Raw genomic sequence first — 18,176 nt, 5'->3', positions numbered from 1 at the left:
GTCTTTCATCACTTCTGGGCCTTGGTTTCCTCGTATGTAAAATGAGAGAATGGAAATAAACTATATTTTCCAAAGTGTGTTACGAAGCTGTTCTATAAAATCCTATTTGGAAACCCTACAGACAGCATCTCCCTCCTTAAGAATCCCAGCAAAAGCCTCTTAAAGGCTCTGAGAAGTCTTGCAGTAACATTTTGACTGAGTGTTTCCCAAATTTGTTTTTAATACCCCTTTTTTCAATACCTTGTTAGCATCCTCTAGAACTAGTGTTCCACAGAACATATTTTAGGGAATGTTACAGTACAGGACAATTAAGGTACTATCCAGCTCTGGAGTCTTGATTCTCTCATCAACAGCCTCACCATATTTCAGGACCTAATCCCCTCCATGCTTTCCATGCTCCTCCATGAAACCTTCTTGTCTATTTTAGACCCTATTTTCCTTTCTCTAAGTTCCTATAACAAATTATTCTCTGTACCACACAATTCAACTGATAATTATGTAACCTGTATCATCTGCTAATTATCTATGTGTCTTTTTCCTTGTTTCTCTAAGTAACTTCCCTGAAGTGTGGGACCATATGAAATGGAAGGGCCATATCTGTAGAGAACAGTGTAGTTCACAACTGCTCATACTATCACCATCCTATTATATAACTCATTCTGCAGTACTGGGAGGTAGGCAAGGCAGGCATTATTATTCCAATTTTAGAGGTGAGGAAATGAAGGTACAGAAAATTTTAGTGACAAGCTCAAATGTGACTTCTACTTAAATTTGCTTTCTTTCTGCTTTCCAGTAAGCAAAAGGGAATGTGGTACTGAGTAGTAATTACAAAAATTTATCAAATTTGGACTGCAGTTGACCCGTGAGCAACACAGGTTTGAACTGTGTGGGTCCACTTATTTGCAGATCTTTTTGTGCCTCTAGCACTCATGAGGCAACAAGACCAATCCCTCTTCCTCCTCAGTCTACTCAATATGAGGGTGATAAAGACCTTTACGATGAGCCACTTCCACTGAAAAAATAGTAAATATATATTACGATTTTCTTTTCCTTTTTTTTGTAGGGACAGGGTCTTGCTATGTTGCCCAGACTGGTCTTGAACTCCTGGCCTAATGTGATCTTCCTGCCTTGGCCCTCCACAGTGCTGGGATTATAGGCATGAGTCACTGCACCTGGCCTCTTATGATTTTCTTAATAACATTTTCTCTAGCTTACTTTAATACAGTACACAATATATAATATACGTAACACAGAAAAATGTGTTCATTGACTGTTTACATTATTGGTAAGGCTTCAGTCAACAAGAGGCTATTAGTAAAGTTTTGGGGGAGTTAAAAGTTATATGTGAATTTTCAACTGCCCCCAATCCTTGGATTCCTGACCTCGCGTTGTTCAAGGGTCAACTGTATTTCTCTTTACTGAATAGTTCAAGAATTGCTTAAAGTCAGAAATTTGTCCTCTGGAATTCTGCAATATGACTTAGTGAGTTTTTCAGAGCCAGGATCTAAACATCTAATCCTATGATTCAGTTTTAAAAGTTAATATACTTCCTAAAACATATTCAGCTCAGAAAACTGTATTTGGCAATAGAAACCTGATATTGTTTAGCTGTGTCCCCACCCAAATCTCATCTTGAATTGTAACTCTCATAATTCCCACATGTCACTGGAGGAATGCAGTGGGAGGTAATCGAATCATGGGGGTAGGTCTTTCCCATGCTGTTCTCAGTGAATACATCTCACGAGAGTTGATGGTTTTAAAAATGGGAGTTTCCCTGTACAAGCTTTCTCTCTTTGCCTGCTGCCATCCATGTAAGATGTGACTTGCTCCTCCTTGCCTTTCACCATGATTGTGTGGCCTCCCCTGCCATGTGGAATTGTAAGTCCATAAAACCTCTTTCTTTTGTAAATTGCCCAGTGTCGGGTATGTCTTTATCAGCAGCGTGAAAATGAACTAATACAATAAATTGGTACTAGTAGAGTTGGGTGCTGCTGAAAAGATACCCAAAAAGGTGGAAGTGATTTTGGAACTAGGTAACAGGCAGAGGTTGGAACAGTTTGGAGGGCTCAGAAGAAGACGAGAAAATGTAGGAAAGTTTGGAACTCTCTAGAGACTTGTTGAATGGCTTTAACCAAAAGGCTGATAATGATAAGGACAATGAACTTCAGGCTGAGGTGGTCTCAGATAAGAGATGAGGAACTTCTTGGGAACTGGAGCAAAGATGACCCTTCTGAGGAGAAATTCAAATTGGCTACAGAAATTTGCATGAGTAATGTGGAGCCAAATGTGAATCCCCAAGACAACAGGGAAAATGTCTCCAGGGCATGTCAGAGGTTCTCATGACAGCCCCTCCTATCACATGCCTTGTTGCGGGAAGTCAGGGACCCCAAACGGAGGGACCGGCTGAAGCCATGGCAGAAGAACATAACTTGTGAAGATTTCATGGGCATTTATTAGTTCTCCAAATTAATACTGTTATAATTTCTTACACCTGTCTTTACTGCAATCAGGAAACATAAATTGTGAAGATTTCATGGACATTTATCACTTCCCCAATCAATACTCTTATAATTTCCTATGCCTGTCTTTACTTTAATCTCTTAATCCCATCATCTTCATAAGCTAAGAATGTATGTTGCCTCAGGATCCTGTGATGATTGCATTAACTGCACAAACTTTGTAAAACATACGTGTCTGAACAATATGAAATCTGGGCACCCTGAAAAAGAACTGGATAATAGCAGGGCCGGGCAGAACAGAATCATATTTTTCTTATTGCAGAAAATGAGTAGGAGAAATATCGCTGAATTCTTTTCCCAGTAAGGAATAACCCTGGGAAGGAATGCATTCCCAGGGGGTGCCTACGTACAGCCGCTCTGCGGGGTGTCTGCCTTATACAGCTGAAGATAAGGGATGAAACACACCCTGGTCTCCTGTAGTGCTCCCAGGCTAGCTAGGATCAGGGAATTTCAGTTTGGCAAATTCTAGTCAGACTGGTTCTCTGCTCTTGAACCCTGTTTCCTGTTAAGATATTTATCAATGACAATGTGTGCACAGCAGGACATGAAACCTCATCAGTATTTCTAATTTCACCCTGGCCTTGTGATTTTGCTCTGCCCTTCTGCCCTTATGACCTTTTATTGCCATTTGAAGCACGTGATCTCTGTGACCCACTCCCTATTCGTACACCCCTCCCTTTTTGAAATTCCTAATAAAAACTTGCTGGTTTTGTGGCTCAGGTGGGCATCATGGAAACTGCTGACATGTGATGTCACCCCTGGAGACTCAGCTGTAAAATTTCTCTCTTTTGTACTCTTTCTCTTTATTTCTCAGATCGGCTGACACTTAGGGAAAATAGAAAAAAAACTTCAATATTTCAGCTATGTTGAAATATTGGGGGCTGGTTCCCCCAATAATGCCTGAGTGTCTAGGAGGAAAATCGTTTCATGGGCTGAACCTGGGGTCAGTCTAGGGACTTGGTGCCCTGCATCCCAGCTGCTCTAGCTATGGCTGAAAGGGGCCAATGTAGAACTCAGGCCATGGTTCCATAGGGTGCAAGCCCCAAGCCTTGGCAGCTTCCAGGTGGTACTGAGCCTGTGAGTGCACAGAAGTCAAGAATCAGGGTTTGGGAACCTCTGCCTAGATTTCAGAGGATGTATGGAAACACCTGGATGCCCAGGCAAAAGTTTGCTGCAGGGGGCAGGGCCTTCATGGAGAACCTCTGCTAGGGCAGTGTGGAAGGGAAATGTGGGGTCAGAGCCCCAACAAAGAGTTACCCCTGAGGCACCACCTAGTGGAGCTATGAGAAGAGGGCCATCCATGGTCCTCCAGACCCCAGAATGGCAGATCCACTGACAGCTTGTACCGTGCACCAATAAGCTGCAGACACTCAACCCCAGCCTGTGAAAGCAGTCAGGAGGGAGGCTATGCCCTACAAAGTCACAGAAGCAGAGTTGCCCAACATCATGGGAACCGACCTCTTGCATCAGCATGACCCGGATGTGAGACATGGAGTCAAAGGAGATCATTTTGGAGCTTTAAAATTTGACTGCCCCGCTGGATTTAGGACTTGCATGGCGCCTGTGGCCCCTTTGTTTTGGCCAATTTCTCCCATTTGGAATGGCTGTATTTACTCAATGCCTGTTCCCCCATTGTATCTAGGAAGCAACTAACTTGCTTTTAACAGGCTCATAAGCGGAAGGGATTTGCTTTGTCTCAGATGAGACTTCAGACTGTGGACTTTTGAGTTAATGCTGAAATAAGACTTTGGAGACTGTTGGGAAGGCATAATTGGTTTTTAAATGTGAGGACATGATATTTGGGAGGGGCCAGAGGTAGAATGATATGGTTTGATTGCGCCCCCACCCAAACCTCATCTTGAATTGTAACTCTCACAATTCCCATGTGTCATGGGAGGACTCCAGTGGGAGGCAATTGAATCATGGGTATGAGTCTTTCCTGTGCTGTTCTTGTGATAGTAAGTCTCACAAGATCTGATGGTTTTAAGAACAGGAGTGTCCCTGCACAAGCTCTCTCTCTTTGCCTGCTGCCATCTAGGTAAGATGTGACTTGTTCCTCCTTGCCTTCCACCATGATCGTCAGGTCTCCCCTGCCATGTGGAACTGTAAGTCCATTAAAACTCTTTCTTTTGTAAATTGCCCAGTCTTGGATATGCCTTTACCAGCAGCATGAAAACAGACTAATACAAAACCCTTTTTTAAGCTCTGACATTACATAGGGTAGAGGAATAAACAATGTCTCTGTGTCTTCCCACTTGTTTTTGAAAATAATGTAATTTTCTTTCCTTACCTCTCCTCCCTAGAGAACATATAGAATGGTCTCCAAGAAACATTGCAAACAGGCTGGATGCAGAGGCTCATGCCTGTAATCCCAGCACTTTGGGAGGCCAAGGTGGGCAGATCACCTGAGGTCAGGAATTCAAGACTAGTCTGGCCAACATGGTGAAACCCTGTCTCTACTAAAAATACAAATTCGTTGGGTGTGGTGGTAGGTGCCTGTAATCCCAGCTACTCCGGAGGCTGAGGCAGGAGAATCACTTGAACCTGAGAGGCAGAGGTTGCAGTGAGCCAAGATCACGCCACTGCACTCCAGCCTGGGTGACAGAGCAAGACTCTGTCTCAAAAAAAAACCCAAAAAACAAAAAAACCCACAAAACCTCGCAAACAATGTCAACAGACTGGGTATATGCTGTTGCACAGGCTACGGTCTCTGGCTACATATAGTATGTATGTTATTGGCCTAACTTAGGCCTCTAGAATTCTGTGCTTAAGGATCTAGCTGTTGCCAGTAGTTAAGATCCTGACAGAATGGGTAAAGTGCAGGCTAGGTAATACACACTAAAAAGTAACAATTCTGAGGTATGGTGCCCAGCCTCCAAGATGATCCCTGATGACCCCGCCTCCTGGTATTCAGACCCTTGTGTAGTTCTCTTCTACACTGTACTGAGGTTAGTCTATGTGACCAACAGCATCAATAAAAAGTGATGGTATAGCAATTCTAAGATTAGGTCATAAAAGATTGTGGTTTCTGTTTTGGTGTCTTTGTCTCTCACAAATCACATGCCACGTCATGAGAGCACTCAGGCAGCCTATGAAGAGACCCCCAGAGAGAGGAATGGAGGCCTCTGACTAAAAGCCACTGAAAAAACAAGCCTGCCACCAACCACATGAGCGAACCCAGAAACAGATTGACTGGCCTCAGTCAAACAATGAGATGACTGCAACTTCATGACAGACTCTGAGCTAGTACCACCAACTATGCTGCGGCTAGATACCTGACCCTCAAAAACTGAAATATTGTTTGTTGTTTTAAGCTGAATTTGTTACATAGCAATAATACAGAGGGTTTGGATCTAGAATTAGGAGAGAGGGAGGAGAGGTAACAGAATAGTAAGTCTGAGCCTTCTTAGTAAAAAGATAAACTTTTATACTTTCCTACTTAAGTTCATCCTGATGGCATTAAAGCACTCAGAAAAAGTTCAATCACATTCACTATACTCTATTTAATTATGTAACTAAAGAGGTATCTAATGCAGTTTGAAAGACTCCGGGGAAAAAAAAAAGGTTAAATCAAAGAAAGTTTAGATGCTTTAAAATGTAAGCTACATTTACCTGCTTTCTGAAAAATTCACTATGTGCAATGCTACATTCCCCAATAAACCTAATAAATGATGCATTTTTCTGGATACGTACATTTGAAATCATACAGATAATGATATCTAGCTTAAAATAAACCCCCCCTTTTTTTGCTTAGTTTTTCCTGTCCTATTTATTTAAAAATGTTTAAAGCATGGCACAGTTTACAAGTGAAATACACAGATCTTAAGTGTAAAGTTTGATCATTTTTGACACAGGTACACCTGTGTAATCCATACCACTATCAAAATCGGAACATTTCCAAGACCCCAAAAAATCTCTTGTGTGTTCCCAAACTCTCTGCCAGAACCCTTCTATCATGATATATTAGTTTTGCCTTCAAGTACATGAAATCAGAAAATATGTATTGTGCTGTCTGGCTATTTTCACTCAGCATAAGGATTTTCTCTTTCACCCATAGATGTTCTTGAATATTAGTGGTTCACAGCACTTTATTGTCATGCAGTATTCTTACAGCACTTTATTGTCATGCAGTATTCTTACATGACTATACCAGTTAATTCATTCTCCTGTTGATGGATATTTGCAGTTGTTTCCAGTTTTTGTTATTATGAATAAAACTGCTATGAGCATTCTTGTACAAGGCTTTCTGTGGACATGTTTTTACTGCTGTTGGTATTACATCCAGGAGTGGGCCACAGGAATGATGCATGTTTAAGAAACCAGCGAACACTTTTCCAAAGTGGTTGTGCCATATTACATTCCCACCAGCAGTGACTGGGCGTTCCAGTTGTTCCACATCCTCATTCACACTTGACAGAGTTGGTCTTTCTCACTTTAGCCAGTTTAATGAGTGAATTGTAGTATCTCATTGTGGTTGGAAAAATACTTTAAATCAAACCGAAATACAGAATGAAAATCTTACCTTATCAGCTCATCAGGGTTAAAGCAGCTTATATCAGGGAGCCAAGCAGACACTTCATGACTATGTGGAAGGCACTCTTTTAGAGGATTCTTTTCATCTGCAGACGAAAGACTCTTTGAGGCGCTCGATGTCACAGCCAGTTGCTTTAAAATAGAAGCTGTCTGGTGATAAATTTCATCAGCATGTTGTGTTGCCACATGTCTATGGATGCTGGTTTGGTCTGTGAATAGTTGCTGACAGCATTTCCACAATTTTTCTTTACATTCAAAACTCCTTTTTGTCGGAACTTCTTTGGTTTTGACAAAAAGGGCAAAGGCCTGCAATTAGATGTCAAACGCTAACACTGTTAAATAACCTTAGGTTTACGGCTAATAGAAGTTTCACTGAGATTCCTCATATTATCTTTCCACAGGGGCTTCCAGTTTTATGTTCCATTATGTTATACAATTCTCTGAGGAGTAACACTTCTCTTATTAGTAAACTTTAGAAGAGACTATTAGAAAAATCAAAACTAGGCTTTATATTGAGGAAGTTAAATAACTCTCAGCATAATTTTATTCTCAGGATATAAGACTCTAAGTTACACTGGAATATACATAATACAGTTCGGTCTAAAATATTACAAATAACACTATCAGCTATTTTCGAAAGGAATACGGAAAGTAAATTATGAAGTATGCTTACCACGGAATATTAAGCAGTCAGTTTTAAGTTATATGGAAAAATATTTATGATACAATATTAAGTGAAAAAAACTGGATAAAATTTGCTTATGTAATGTAATCTCAACCACATTAAAAAGTACATTGAAAAAGACTGGGAAGAAACGTACCAAAATGTCTTCTTTCTTACAAAATAATATTACTGTTTTTATACAAATTATTTATGCTTATTGTAAAACAGAAAATTCTCTTAACCAGTTACCAACTGATGAACATTTAGATTGTTTCTAATATTTGCAATTAAAAGCAATGTTGAATGAGCATTCCATGCATCCGTCTTTCTATATCTTTAACCACCTACTTAGAATATCTAAAATAAAAATCGAGGGGTCAAAGAGCATTAAATTTTAATCTGTAATAGTGACTTCCAGGAAAAATGTACCAATTTATACTCTAACCAGAAAAGTATGTGGGTGCCATTTTATCCACAGCCTCACTGAGTTCTACCAGTATCATCAATATTTTTAATGTTGGTCCAAATAAAAGGCAAAAGAAATGCTACCCTTTTTTTTTTTAAATATCTTTGATTAGTAGTAATGCTGAATACTTTTTCCTGCTTATTCTATTTGTTTATTTCTGGCTTGTCTGTTCACATCTGTTGCCTATTTTTCCATTACGGCATTTATCTTCTTACTGAGATGGATGTGTTTTTAGTGATCTTTTGTTGATCATAGTTACCAACTTTTTTCTTCACTTGTCATTTGGTTTTCAACTTTATGGTTTTTTTTTTTTAACCTGTGGGGTGGGGAATGAAAACTAATCCATCTGTCTAGGATTCACCCTCCTCAAGTACTCCACCATGGCTATTCCAGGGCCACACCTTGCCTATGATTACCCTTTGCCTGGGATGGAATTAACATCGCTGGTTAATGTCCCTGACTAGACTTGACCTTGAGCTGGAGAGCAACCTTGATAAGCTACTTCCCAATGTATCCACATTAACCACACATATATAATCATGAAACATTCATAGGAATTCTACCTTTTTCTTTGCAAATGAGTATTTCTTTTTTGTACTGCCATCTAATTCTGCTTTGAGACTGCTGCTGGGATTAATAAGACTCGTATATTTTAAATCCAGGTCAGAAAATCTAAAAATGCAGGTCTCCAGGTCATCTCCTTGGTCTGGTGAAGTAGAAGAAGGCATCTGGTTGGTTGCAACAGTGAAGCAGATATTCCTTTCAGTTAAATATCTCCTAGAATATAAATAAGAAAGAAGCAGCCATGCTAGTCTTTGATTACTTCTTGAAGAAGATATGAAGCTAATCAATCCTGCAAATTAGCATGGGCAAAGTAGTCCAAGCTAAGCATTCATTTACTTATTAAATCAATAGTATTTACTTAGCAACGACTCTAAGTCAAGCACTATTCTACGCATCGAGAATATAGCAGTAAACAAAAGCAAAAGTTTCTGTCTGCTTAGAGTTTACATACCAGTGGGGTGAAGCAAACAAGTGGATAAATTGATTTTTTATTTTTAAAGTCAGATGGTGAAAAGGTTATAAAGAATGACCAGCAGGGTAGGGAGGCAGTGATGGAGGAGCCCTTCAAACACAGAGAGTAGGAAAAGCTTTTCTGCAGCAATAGCATTTGGGCAGAAACCTGAATTAGGGAGCGAGCCATGCAGACATTAGGGTACATAATACCAGAAAAGCACCAGGTACAACCCAAATCAATCAAGCTGTGTGCCAGTACCTTCAGTTATAAACGTTTTCTTCTTTTTGCCCCCTAATTTCAGAGCTATGCAAATTTCCTTCCTTAAAAGAAACAGTTCCCAAGAGAGCCCCACTGTAATGAGCCAGAAGAAATGTCAAAATCCCTACTATGGCCAAATCTTGTCAAAACGGACACACTACAACCATCATACTGCATTGGTTCTTTTGTAAAGCAAAGGTTACAGGTGACAAGCACTAAGAGGCACACTGAGAAAAGGCACTGGCTTTGGTTTGTGCTGCAGCAGTTTGCCAAGCATGTGAACATGGGCAAGCTACTTCTGAGTTCTAAATCTCTCTTGTGGAAATTGTGCATTGTAGTATCTACATTACAGTACTGTACTGCGGACTGGAAAGAAATATTAATACATAGTGTCTGCCATATACTAGGGTTCAATGAATGGTAATATTAGTAATATTTTAATTTAATGCTGTATTTTAAATTTAGCATTAACATTTTCTTTAAAAATTAGCTGTGACAGATTATATTTTCCAAAAATGGCGCAGCAGTATTTCTGGTCCATTTCCCTAAGCCTAGGCAGGCTTGTTAACTGCTCCCAAAAATAAAATGTGATGGAAGCAATGCTGTATGACTGAGGTCGGGTCCTCAAAAGGAGATGCCAGCACTAGCTCTCATTCTGAGATGCTCAGGCTGAGGAGACCAACCACTGTGCTGTGAGTAAGCCAATCCAACCCATGCAGAGACCACACACAGAGAATCAGGTGGAGACGAACGGAGGAGGCCTCCAGCTGACAGCCAGCATCAACCACTAGACCCTTCAGATTCCAGATTGGTCTCTGAGCTGAGAGCAGAGACAAGGTGTTGTGCCCTGTCCAAATTCCTGCCCCACAGCATAACAACCGGTTATTTCATATTACTAGTGAACTGGCAAAGTTAGTTTCTTGAGGACAATATTGAAGGAGGCAGCCAGACGTGGACACTCAAGGTTGTGAAAATAGTAACATGCAAAGAGGTCCTACGCTCCACAAGGAGGAGCAGAAAAAGCACCCCTAAGAATGAGAAAAAAGAATGTGGGAGACACTGGTGACAAACTTTGACAATTCACAACTCTGTCTACAAGGTACCTCAACCAGGAGAAGGCAACGAGGAGCAGTTTATGTCTGGCGGAACACACACTGCTTGTTAACAATGCTGGATGGGATTGATGGAGACTACACACACACAGACACACGCAATACCAACTTCCTTATGAAGGAACTTTGTTCCTTGGATTCATAAAGTAAGATGTCACTTGCACCACATAAAATGCATCTGAATCAGCTAAGTGGTGCTTCCATGGGGCTCAAAATGAGCTTTGTTCTAAGGGTAAGGCAAGGTAATACAGATTTATTAACCCAAATTCTCCTGTATTTGAAAAATAAGTGGAAGAGACTGGGTGAAGAAACACTACCTTCTTTGGTTTCTCTTTCCTTTCTCATGAAAATCTCTTTCATTTAAAGTCCCACTGAAAAAAGTACATCTCTAACTCTATACAAACCTATAAGCTTCCCAGGCAGAAGAAAAATAAGTAGAAGAATCTTATTCAACACACTTCCTCCATGCTCAAAGCTGTTTTATTGTAAAGGTAGAAAAAGAACATATATCATTTCCAAATTAAAATTCATTCAGCAAATATTTATGGAGGGTCTTCTAGGTTCCAGGCATCGTTCCAGAAACAGAGAACTTACTCACTTATAAGGGCAGTGCATGTGGGAGGTAACATTGTAGAAAGGAATTACTATCCAATCCGATTCCACCTCCAGCATCTTTCCCAATCTCCCTCTATATGACCTGATGTGGTCTGTCCCAGCATTTATGCTTTCCACTGCTTTGTTTCCCTTACTTTTTCATCTCTTTCCCTCCCCATATGCTTACTATGTATAGCAAGACTGAGCTCAAGTATTACCTTTCACGTATGTCTTGTCTGCTACCCCGTGTCACTGCTTCCTTTGAAGGCCTGAAAAACTTAGTTTCTCTATACTCTAGGCTCATCTCTGACTATGCTCCCCATTCCCCATCACACATCCTACTCTGGCCACACTGGACCATGCCCAGTTCTACAAATGAGCCCTGTTCTTTCCTGACTCAAGGTCTCCACACCTGAGTGTGGCATGCCTTTCCCACCACCCCAAAATGATCTCCTCAGACTCTGCATCTTTTCTCAGTCTCAGTTTATTTTCATTTATGTATATACTCTGAACTATTATTATTTGTGGCACCTCTACTATATGCCGGGCCCATGGAATAGTCCTGGGAATGCAGCTATGAATGAAACAGTTGAAGTCCCTGCTCTCTTGGAGCTTGTATTCTGGTAAGGAGAGACATTAAGTAAGCAAAAAAAAAAAGAAAGAAAAAAAGAAAATACCAGCTAGGGATAAGGGTCCCTGCTTCTCAGTTTCCTTTGCTGGCTCTTCCTTACTACCCCAACCTCTAAATGTTGAACTACTCTATATCTATACTTACCCCACAGGTGATCTCATCTACTTTCAAGGACTTAAAACTATATTTGCCTCAACATAATTGGGTGAGAGGAGGTAATATCAACGAAACCATAATATTCATGAATTAAGAATTACTGAAGCTGATGATGAGTACATGGGGACGCATCATACATTTTCCCTACTTCTGTAAATATCTGAAAATTACATGAAAAAAGAAAAAAGGGAAACATAAAGGCAATTTTCTGTTTAGAATACTATACAACAAATGACTCCAAATTCTTATCTTCAACCTGGGCCTTTCTCCCAAACTACAAATTCACATACCCCACTGTGTGTGAAGCTAGCTAGCTTCAGCTTCAAATATAACTGTTCAAAACCAAACTCTGGTCTTCCCCAGTCTTCCTTATCTGAGTAAAAGACAATTTTATTCTTCCTGTTATTCAGACAAAAAAAACTTTTGGGATGATTCCTGACTCCTTATTTTCTCACACTATCATTCACTTGTTCAGAAAATCCTATTTTTTTTTTTTCTTGAGATGGGTCTTGTTCAGTCGCCAGGTTGAAGTGCAGTGGCATGATCTCAGCTCACTGCAACCTCTGCCTCATGGGTTCAAGTGATTATTCTGTCTCAGCCTCCCGAGTAGCAGCTGGGAGTACAGCTCGGACTCCCAAAGTGCTAGGATTACAGGCGTGAGCCACCATGCCTGGCCAGCTTTGCTTTTGAAGTACAATCCAATCAGATCACTTTGCACCATCATGTTCACTATCACCCTAGTTCAAGCTACTATCATTTGCAGCTTGAATTATTGCAACAGCAGAACTATCTTCCTCCTTTGGGAGCCAGAGAGGTAACTATTAAAAAATAAGTCAGACTGGCCCCGCACAGTGGCTAATGCCTGTAATCTCAGCACTTTGGGAGGCCGGGAGTTCAAGACCAGCCTGGTCAACACGGTGAAACCCCATCTCTACTAAAAATACACAAATTAGCCTGGTGTGGTGGTGCATGTCTTTAATTGCAGCTAATTGGGTGGCTGAGGCACAAGAATTGCCTGAACCTAGGAGGTGGAGGTTACAATGAGCCAGGACTGTGCCAACTGCACTCCAGCGTGGGCAACAGAGTGAGACTCTGTCTCAAAGAAAAAAAAAAAGAAAAAATTCATACTCCAATGACTTCTCAATTTACTTGGATAATGTTCAAAGTCCTTACAGAGCACCTTCCCCCTACCCTCTGATCTCATCTACTACTCTCCCATTGCTCACTACCTATGATGGCACTATTTGGGGCTATTCCTGAATGGATCGTTAGAATATATCAGCGCCCCTAGAGCAGGGGTTTTCCTTTGTTCACCTCGACATCCTCAGCATTCAGAACTCTGCCTGGCACCTAGGAGGTGCTAAATGCTAATAAATACAATATTTGCTGAATGAATTAAAACAGCAATTGGGTAACCAAAGGCGGCCACACTAAGGACCTGATATTTGAGCTGAGACCTAAGTGACCAAGAGCCAGTCATGCAGATTTAGAACCAGAGATCTTCAGGTAAAGAAAATAGTATAAGTTCCTAAAACAACAACAAGCTTGACTTATTGTAAGAACAGAAAGAGTGGCTGGAGTACAGTGAGGAGAGGTAGAACTCCACAGGCCATGGTATGGAGTGTGCAATGGAAAGTCGAAGAAGACTTTTTTTTTTTTAAGACACGGTCTCACTTTGTCGCCCAGGCTGGAGTGCAGTGGTGTGATCACGCCTCACCGTACTCTCAACCTCCTGGGCTCAAGGGATCCTCCCACCTCCGCCCCCAACCCTCCCCTCGAGTAACTGGGACTACAGGAGCCAAACACTAGGCCCGGCTAATTTTTTTTTTTTTTCCTGTAAAGGCAGTGTTCGCCTCGTTGTCCAGGTGGGTCTTGAACTTCCAGGCTCAAGTGGATCCGCCCGCGTTGGCCTCCCAGTGTTGGGATTATAGGCGTTAGCTACCCCGCCCGGCCATCATAGTAGACTTTTAAACAAAGCAGTAACACGATCTGATTCAGGATTTGTGTTGAAAGCAGAGCAGGCAGGGTTTACAGATAATTGTTATGTAAAAAGTGAGGGAAAAGAGCTAAGAAAGACTCTCTATATTTTTGGATTAAGCAGCCGATGGATGACGTCATTTACTGAAATGGGTAAGACTGAAAGAGAATTAGGCCGGGAGAGTGAAATTTCAGATGGCCATGGACAAAGCAGATAAGCCAGTATGGTACTCATAAAGACATCAGGGGAGGGGACGGTCACACACAGGCACACAGGTACCCAATAACCCTTGATTACTAAAACAATCATTTGTTCCTTCTTAAGCAAACAACCTAGTGAAATTACGGCCAGCCGGCAAGCCGGGAGCAGCACGCTCGCGTCAGGGCCGGCCTTTCCATCCCAGGGGGAGGCACGTGCGGCACCGCCTCCCGCCCAGGCCCCACCCCGCATGCGGAGCTTGGCCTAACCTCTCCGCCCACTTTTCCTCAGACGGCAAAAACCGGAAAGTGGGAGTAGACGACCACATACCCGCCAGTCCTGATCCTTTCTTAGGTCTCTCTTCCCTGCACTGTTTCCACCTAGCAATTGTCACTGCTCACAGCCCTGGAGCCTATTCCCCTGCCGCGTGTTTGGGTAGAAAAGCTCACTCGTGACGTCACCAGGCTCCGGAAGTCTCCTGGACGTCGGCGCAAGGGCCGCCGGGAAAACCATTGAGAAGCCCCGGAGGACCGGCCTGAGCGGAGGCGGGGACTAGAGCGGCCGCCGGCACCACCCGCCTTCACGCGTACGACGACCGCGGTCCGGGGTCTCTGACTGGCCGAAACGGCGGCACTTTCTGCGTGGCCCCGGAAGGACACAGGGCGGAAGGCGGGAGAAAGAAGCAGCCGGCAGGCGGGGGCAGCCTGAGGGGGCGGTTGTGTGTGTGCCCAACGCCCGTAGCCCACTGAGCTTCCTCACGCCGGCTCTCGCAGCGCCGAGCCCACCCGGCGGCCTCTCCTGCGCTTCCGGGAGCCGTGGCGAGCGAGTGCGCCTGCGTGCCGGCCCATCCGCGCGCCTCGCAGCTGTCCTTGCGCCGGCCAGCGGCCGGACAGTTTCCTCGGCGCTTACCGCCTGGTTTCTGGGCTCCGCGGCGCACCGGAGGGCAGCATGTCGCGGCGGCGGCACAGCGACGAGAACGACGGTGAGTACCTGCAGCCCGGCCGCGGAGGCCGCTCCCGGTTGGGAACCGAGGCTCGGCGTCTTTGGGTGTCCATGGAAGAGACTGGAAGCTCTTTTCCCCGGCAACGTGCGGGGAGCCTCGGAGGGAAAGAGGGGAATACAGTGGCGGTGTGACCGGGCGGCTTCTGGAAAGCGACTTTTTCTCTCCCGCCCCAGTTCTTTGAGTCAAGGGCCGATCCTCGGGAAAGGAGGCCTGGTGAACCCCATAGGTAGACCCTTGGTCTCTAAGGACGCTTCAGAATTTGGTCCTTAGCGCCACCGAGCAGGGAAGCACACCTGTGTCTGTGCTGCCGCCTCTTAGGGACCCACTGATCCCAGTGTCTCGTTTTAACCTTCAAAGCTGCACTTGAGAAGGGCTCGGAAGAATTCACTGAAGGAAAGAACTGAGAGATCTCACGAGTTGCAGTCTGAACTCTGTTCCGGTAGTGGTCATCCGTTGATTTCCCTTATTTCGAGCTGCAGAGAAAGAATATTGTCTTACCCACGCCCAAGAGGTCCCTAATAAACAAACACAGGTTACTGCAGATTTTGAACTGGCCGTAAGCGCATTTCCCTCTTGTGAGAGAGAGTGCTAGAAAACTAACTTCAGGCCTCAGAGTTAGAACAGGGGTTCCCATCTCCATTTGGATGATTGTGCTCGTGGAGATCATAGTGTTGTCTTCATAAAGACGGAATAATTCTAGTTTTAACAACAAAAAAATGCTTATATTATACATAAGCCTTACAATCGGTCAAAAATACAAACCCACACACCAAAAAAGTGAAACTTAGAGTAATTCTATTAACGTTTTAGTGTATTGTGTTTTGAAGAGAGTGTATAGTAGTGGTTAAGAGGTGAGACTTTGGAACCAGAGGGTTTAGGTTCAAAGCCAGACCCTACCATTTACTTGGTGATCTTTTCCAGGTTATGTAATCTCCTTAAACTTTAGTCTGTAATATAGACGTAATGATACTTATATCTTCTGGTTTTTGTGAAAGTTAAATGAGGTAATACACATCAGCAACGATGACGTTTTAATCATTTGCCAGCGCTTAAGAGGCAGTAAACGTTAGCAGGTGCTGTCAATGTAAGAAAAGAAACCATAACAGACATTTTAAATTGAGTAAGTTTTATCCACTAACGTTTGTCTCTCCTTGAGTGTTGTGGCAGTTGAGGTGGAGGCAGAATCGCATGCATTTAGTTTTAATAGTGAAACACCAGATTTCTACGAAGGCATGGTTTGAGAGGATATTCTAGTCCAGCTTTCTCATCTGACACCTAAGGGTTTAGAGACTGAGCATAACACGGAGAGACAGCTGTCAGTTCCCAAACACCAGCAATAGCAAATCCAGTCCAGGGCTCTCTTCACTACCCAGGTGTGAGTTAAATAACTATGCTGCATGCTTTGATATCTAACACAAGAGGCTTCTTGTGTAACCTCTGGGCAAGGCACAGAAAATACAATTCCCTCCCCCTTTTTTTTTTTGAGACGGAGTGTCACTTGTCAGGCTGGAGTGCAGTGGTGCGATCTCGGCTTACTGCAACCTCTGCCTCTCAGGCTCAAGTGATCCTCCCATCCCAACCTCCTGAGTAACTGGGACCACAGGCGCAGGCCACCACTCCCGGCTAATTTTTTTTTTTCCTGTATTTTTTGTAGAGACGGGGTTTCGCCGCGTTGCCCAGGCTGGTCTTGAACTTCTGAGCTCAGGCGATCCACCCGCATCGGCCTCCCAAAGAGCCGGGATTACAGATGTGAGCTACTGCGCCCGCCGATAATACAATTTTCTTATGCTTTGTAATTGACTAATCAAAAACTAATATACTTCTCAAGTCATTACTTGGGGGTTGGAGAACTTAAGTGTTTTGTTCTTTCCAATTTCTTTGTTGTTCTTATGCTTTCTTTGTTGTTCTTATGCTTTCTTTTTCTCACTTATAGGTGAGAAAGAGAGAGGAAATATTGTAGGGCATCCTAGAGAATTGGAATGCAAATATGTAGAAAAATAACTTTTGCTTTGGTTATTGGGAGACTTACATAACTTTCTTGGAGTTGGCTTCTTTTTAACACCAGCTTGCAGCCAAATCACTGTCCATTTGGATCTTGCTGCAGGAACCTCAGAGTAAATAAGACAAGTAAAACAAGGCCTTCATTAAGCAAAGGTTTTTATGGTTGGTATTTTAGTATGGGAGAGGCGGATACAGTTCATGTTTGATAATACAGCAAATCTGAAATTTTTGTAAATTGCCACAATTTGGATAACAATCAGCTGGAGTTTACCCTACACAGTGATCTGAATCAGATTATTTTGGATGCTTTCCTTTTAGTTAAACATCTATTTTTTAAAAAATGAGAACTCTTAGAAGCTTAAGGATTTTAGAAGGCTATTTTAAAATAGGCTAGGAATTATTACAGTCAGAAATAAATAGGTGCATCTGAGCATTTCTGGACAGTTGTCAGCTGTTGTCAGTCTCTGCCCTAACTTTCCATATGCTTGACACTCTCTCTCTCTCTATAAAATACTATAATAGAATATATAATATTTTATATATTATATACATTTATATTTATGTAAAATATATACTCTATAATATATATTTTACATATAATATGTAATTATGACGTGTATACTCTATATATAGAAGCAAGCATATGGAAAGTAATATATATAAAAAATCATTTATTCAACAAATACTTAACTCTCCATACAATACTTAACAAATACTTAATACCAAGCTCTGTCCTAATTACTTGCAATACAGCAGTGGACAATACATAGAGCTTCCCCTCTAGAGTAGAGAGAAGACAGTCAAGTAAAATGTAGTGTATCATACAGTGACAGATGCTGTGGAGTGATATCAGGTAAAGGGGGTAGAGATTTCTGTGAGGGAGAAATTACTATTTTATGTAAGTTGGTTAGAGAAGTCCTCATTGTGAATGCCATTTGATCAGAGACTTGCCGGAGGTAAGGTAGCAGCCATATAGCTGTATGAGGAAAAGCAGTGATCCAAACAAAGGGAACCATGGGTGCAAAAGCCTTAAGACTATAGGGTT

At 42.3% G+C, this 18,176-nt stretch overlaps 2 protein-coding genes across 6 annotated transcripts in view; one reads left to right on the top strand and one right to left on the bottom strand.

Annotated features, from left to right (window-relative positions):
* TSTD2 (thiosulfate sulfurtransferase like domain containing 2) overlaps nucleotides 1-14,629 on the bottom strand; it is a 33,051-nt gene extending 18,422 nt beyond the window's left edge. Inside the window, exons 1-3 of the mRNA XM_023203107.2 lie at nucleotides 14,458-14,629; nucleotides 8,746-8,959; nucleotides 7,042-7,358 (exon numbers count right to left, since the gene is read on the bottom strand). Coding sequence (XP_023058875.1) covers nucleotides 7,042-7,358; nucleotides 8,746-8,910 — 482 coding nt within the window. The 5' untranslated portion in view covers nucleotides 8,911-8,959; nucleotides 14,458-14,629. The remainder of the gene's footprint in view (nucleotides 1-7,041; nucleotides 7,359-8,745; nucleotides 8,960-14,457) is intronic.
* NCBP1 (nuclear cap binding protein subunit 1) overlaps nucleotides 14,623-18,176 on the top strand; it is a 41,675-nt gene continuing 38,121 nt past the window's right edge. For all 5 annotated transcript variants that reach the window (XR_002729791.1, XM_023203085.1, XM_023203062.2 and 2 more), the window contains exon 1: nucleotides 14,623-15,109. Coding sequence is in view for 1 of the 5 variants with exons in the window: in XM_023203062.2 (XP_023058830.1) it covers nucleotides 15,076-15,109 (34 nt within the window). In the remaining 4 variants the exon portion in view is untranslated. The remainder of the gene's footprint in view (nucleotides 15,110-18,176) is intronic.

The sequence above is a fragment of the Piliocolobus tephrosceles genome, chromosome 14 (genome assembly GCF_002776525.5).
Source record: "Piliocolobus tephrosceles isolate RC106 chromosome 14, ASM277652v3, whole genome shotgun sequence".
Lineage (NCBI taxonomy): Eukaryota > Metazoa > Chordata > Mammalia > Primates > Cercopithecidae > Piliocolobus > Piliocolobus tephrosceles.
This window is presented reverse-complemented; position numbering and strand designations above follow the sequence as displayed.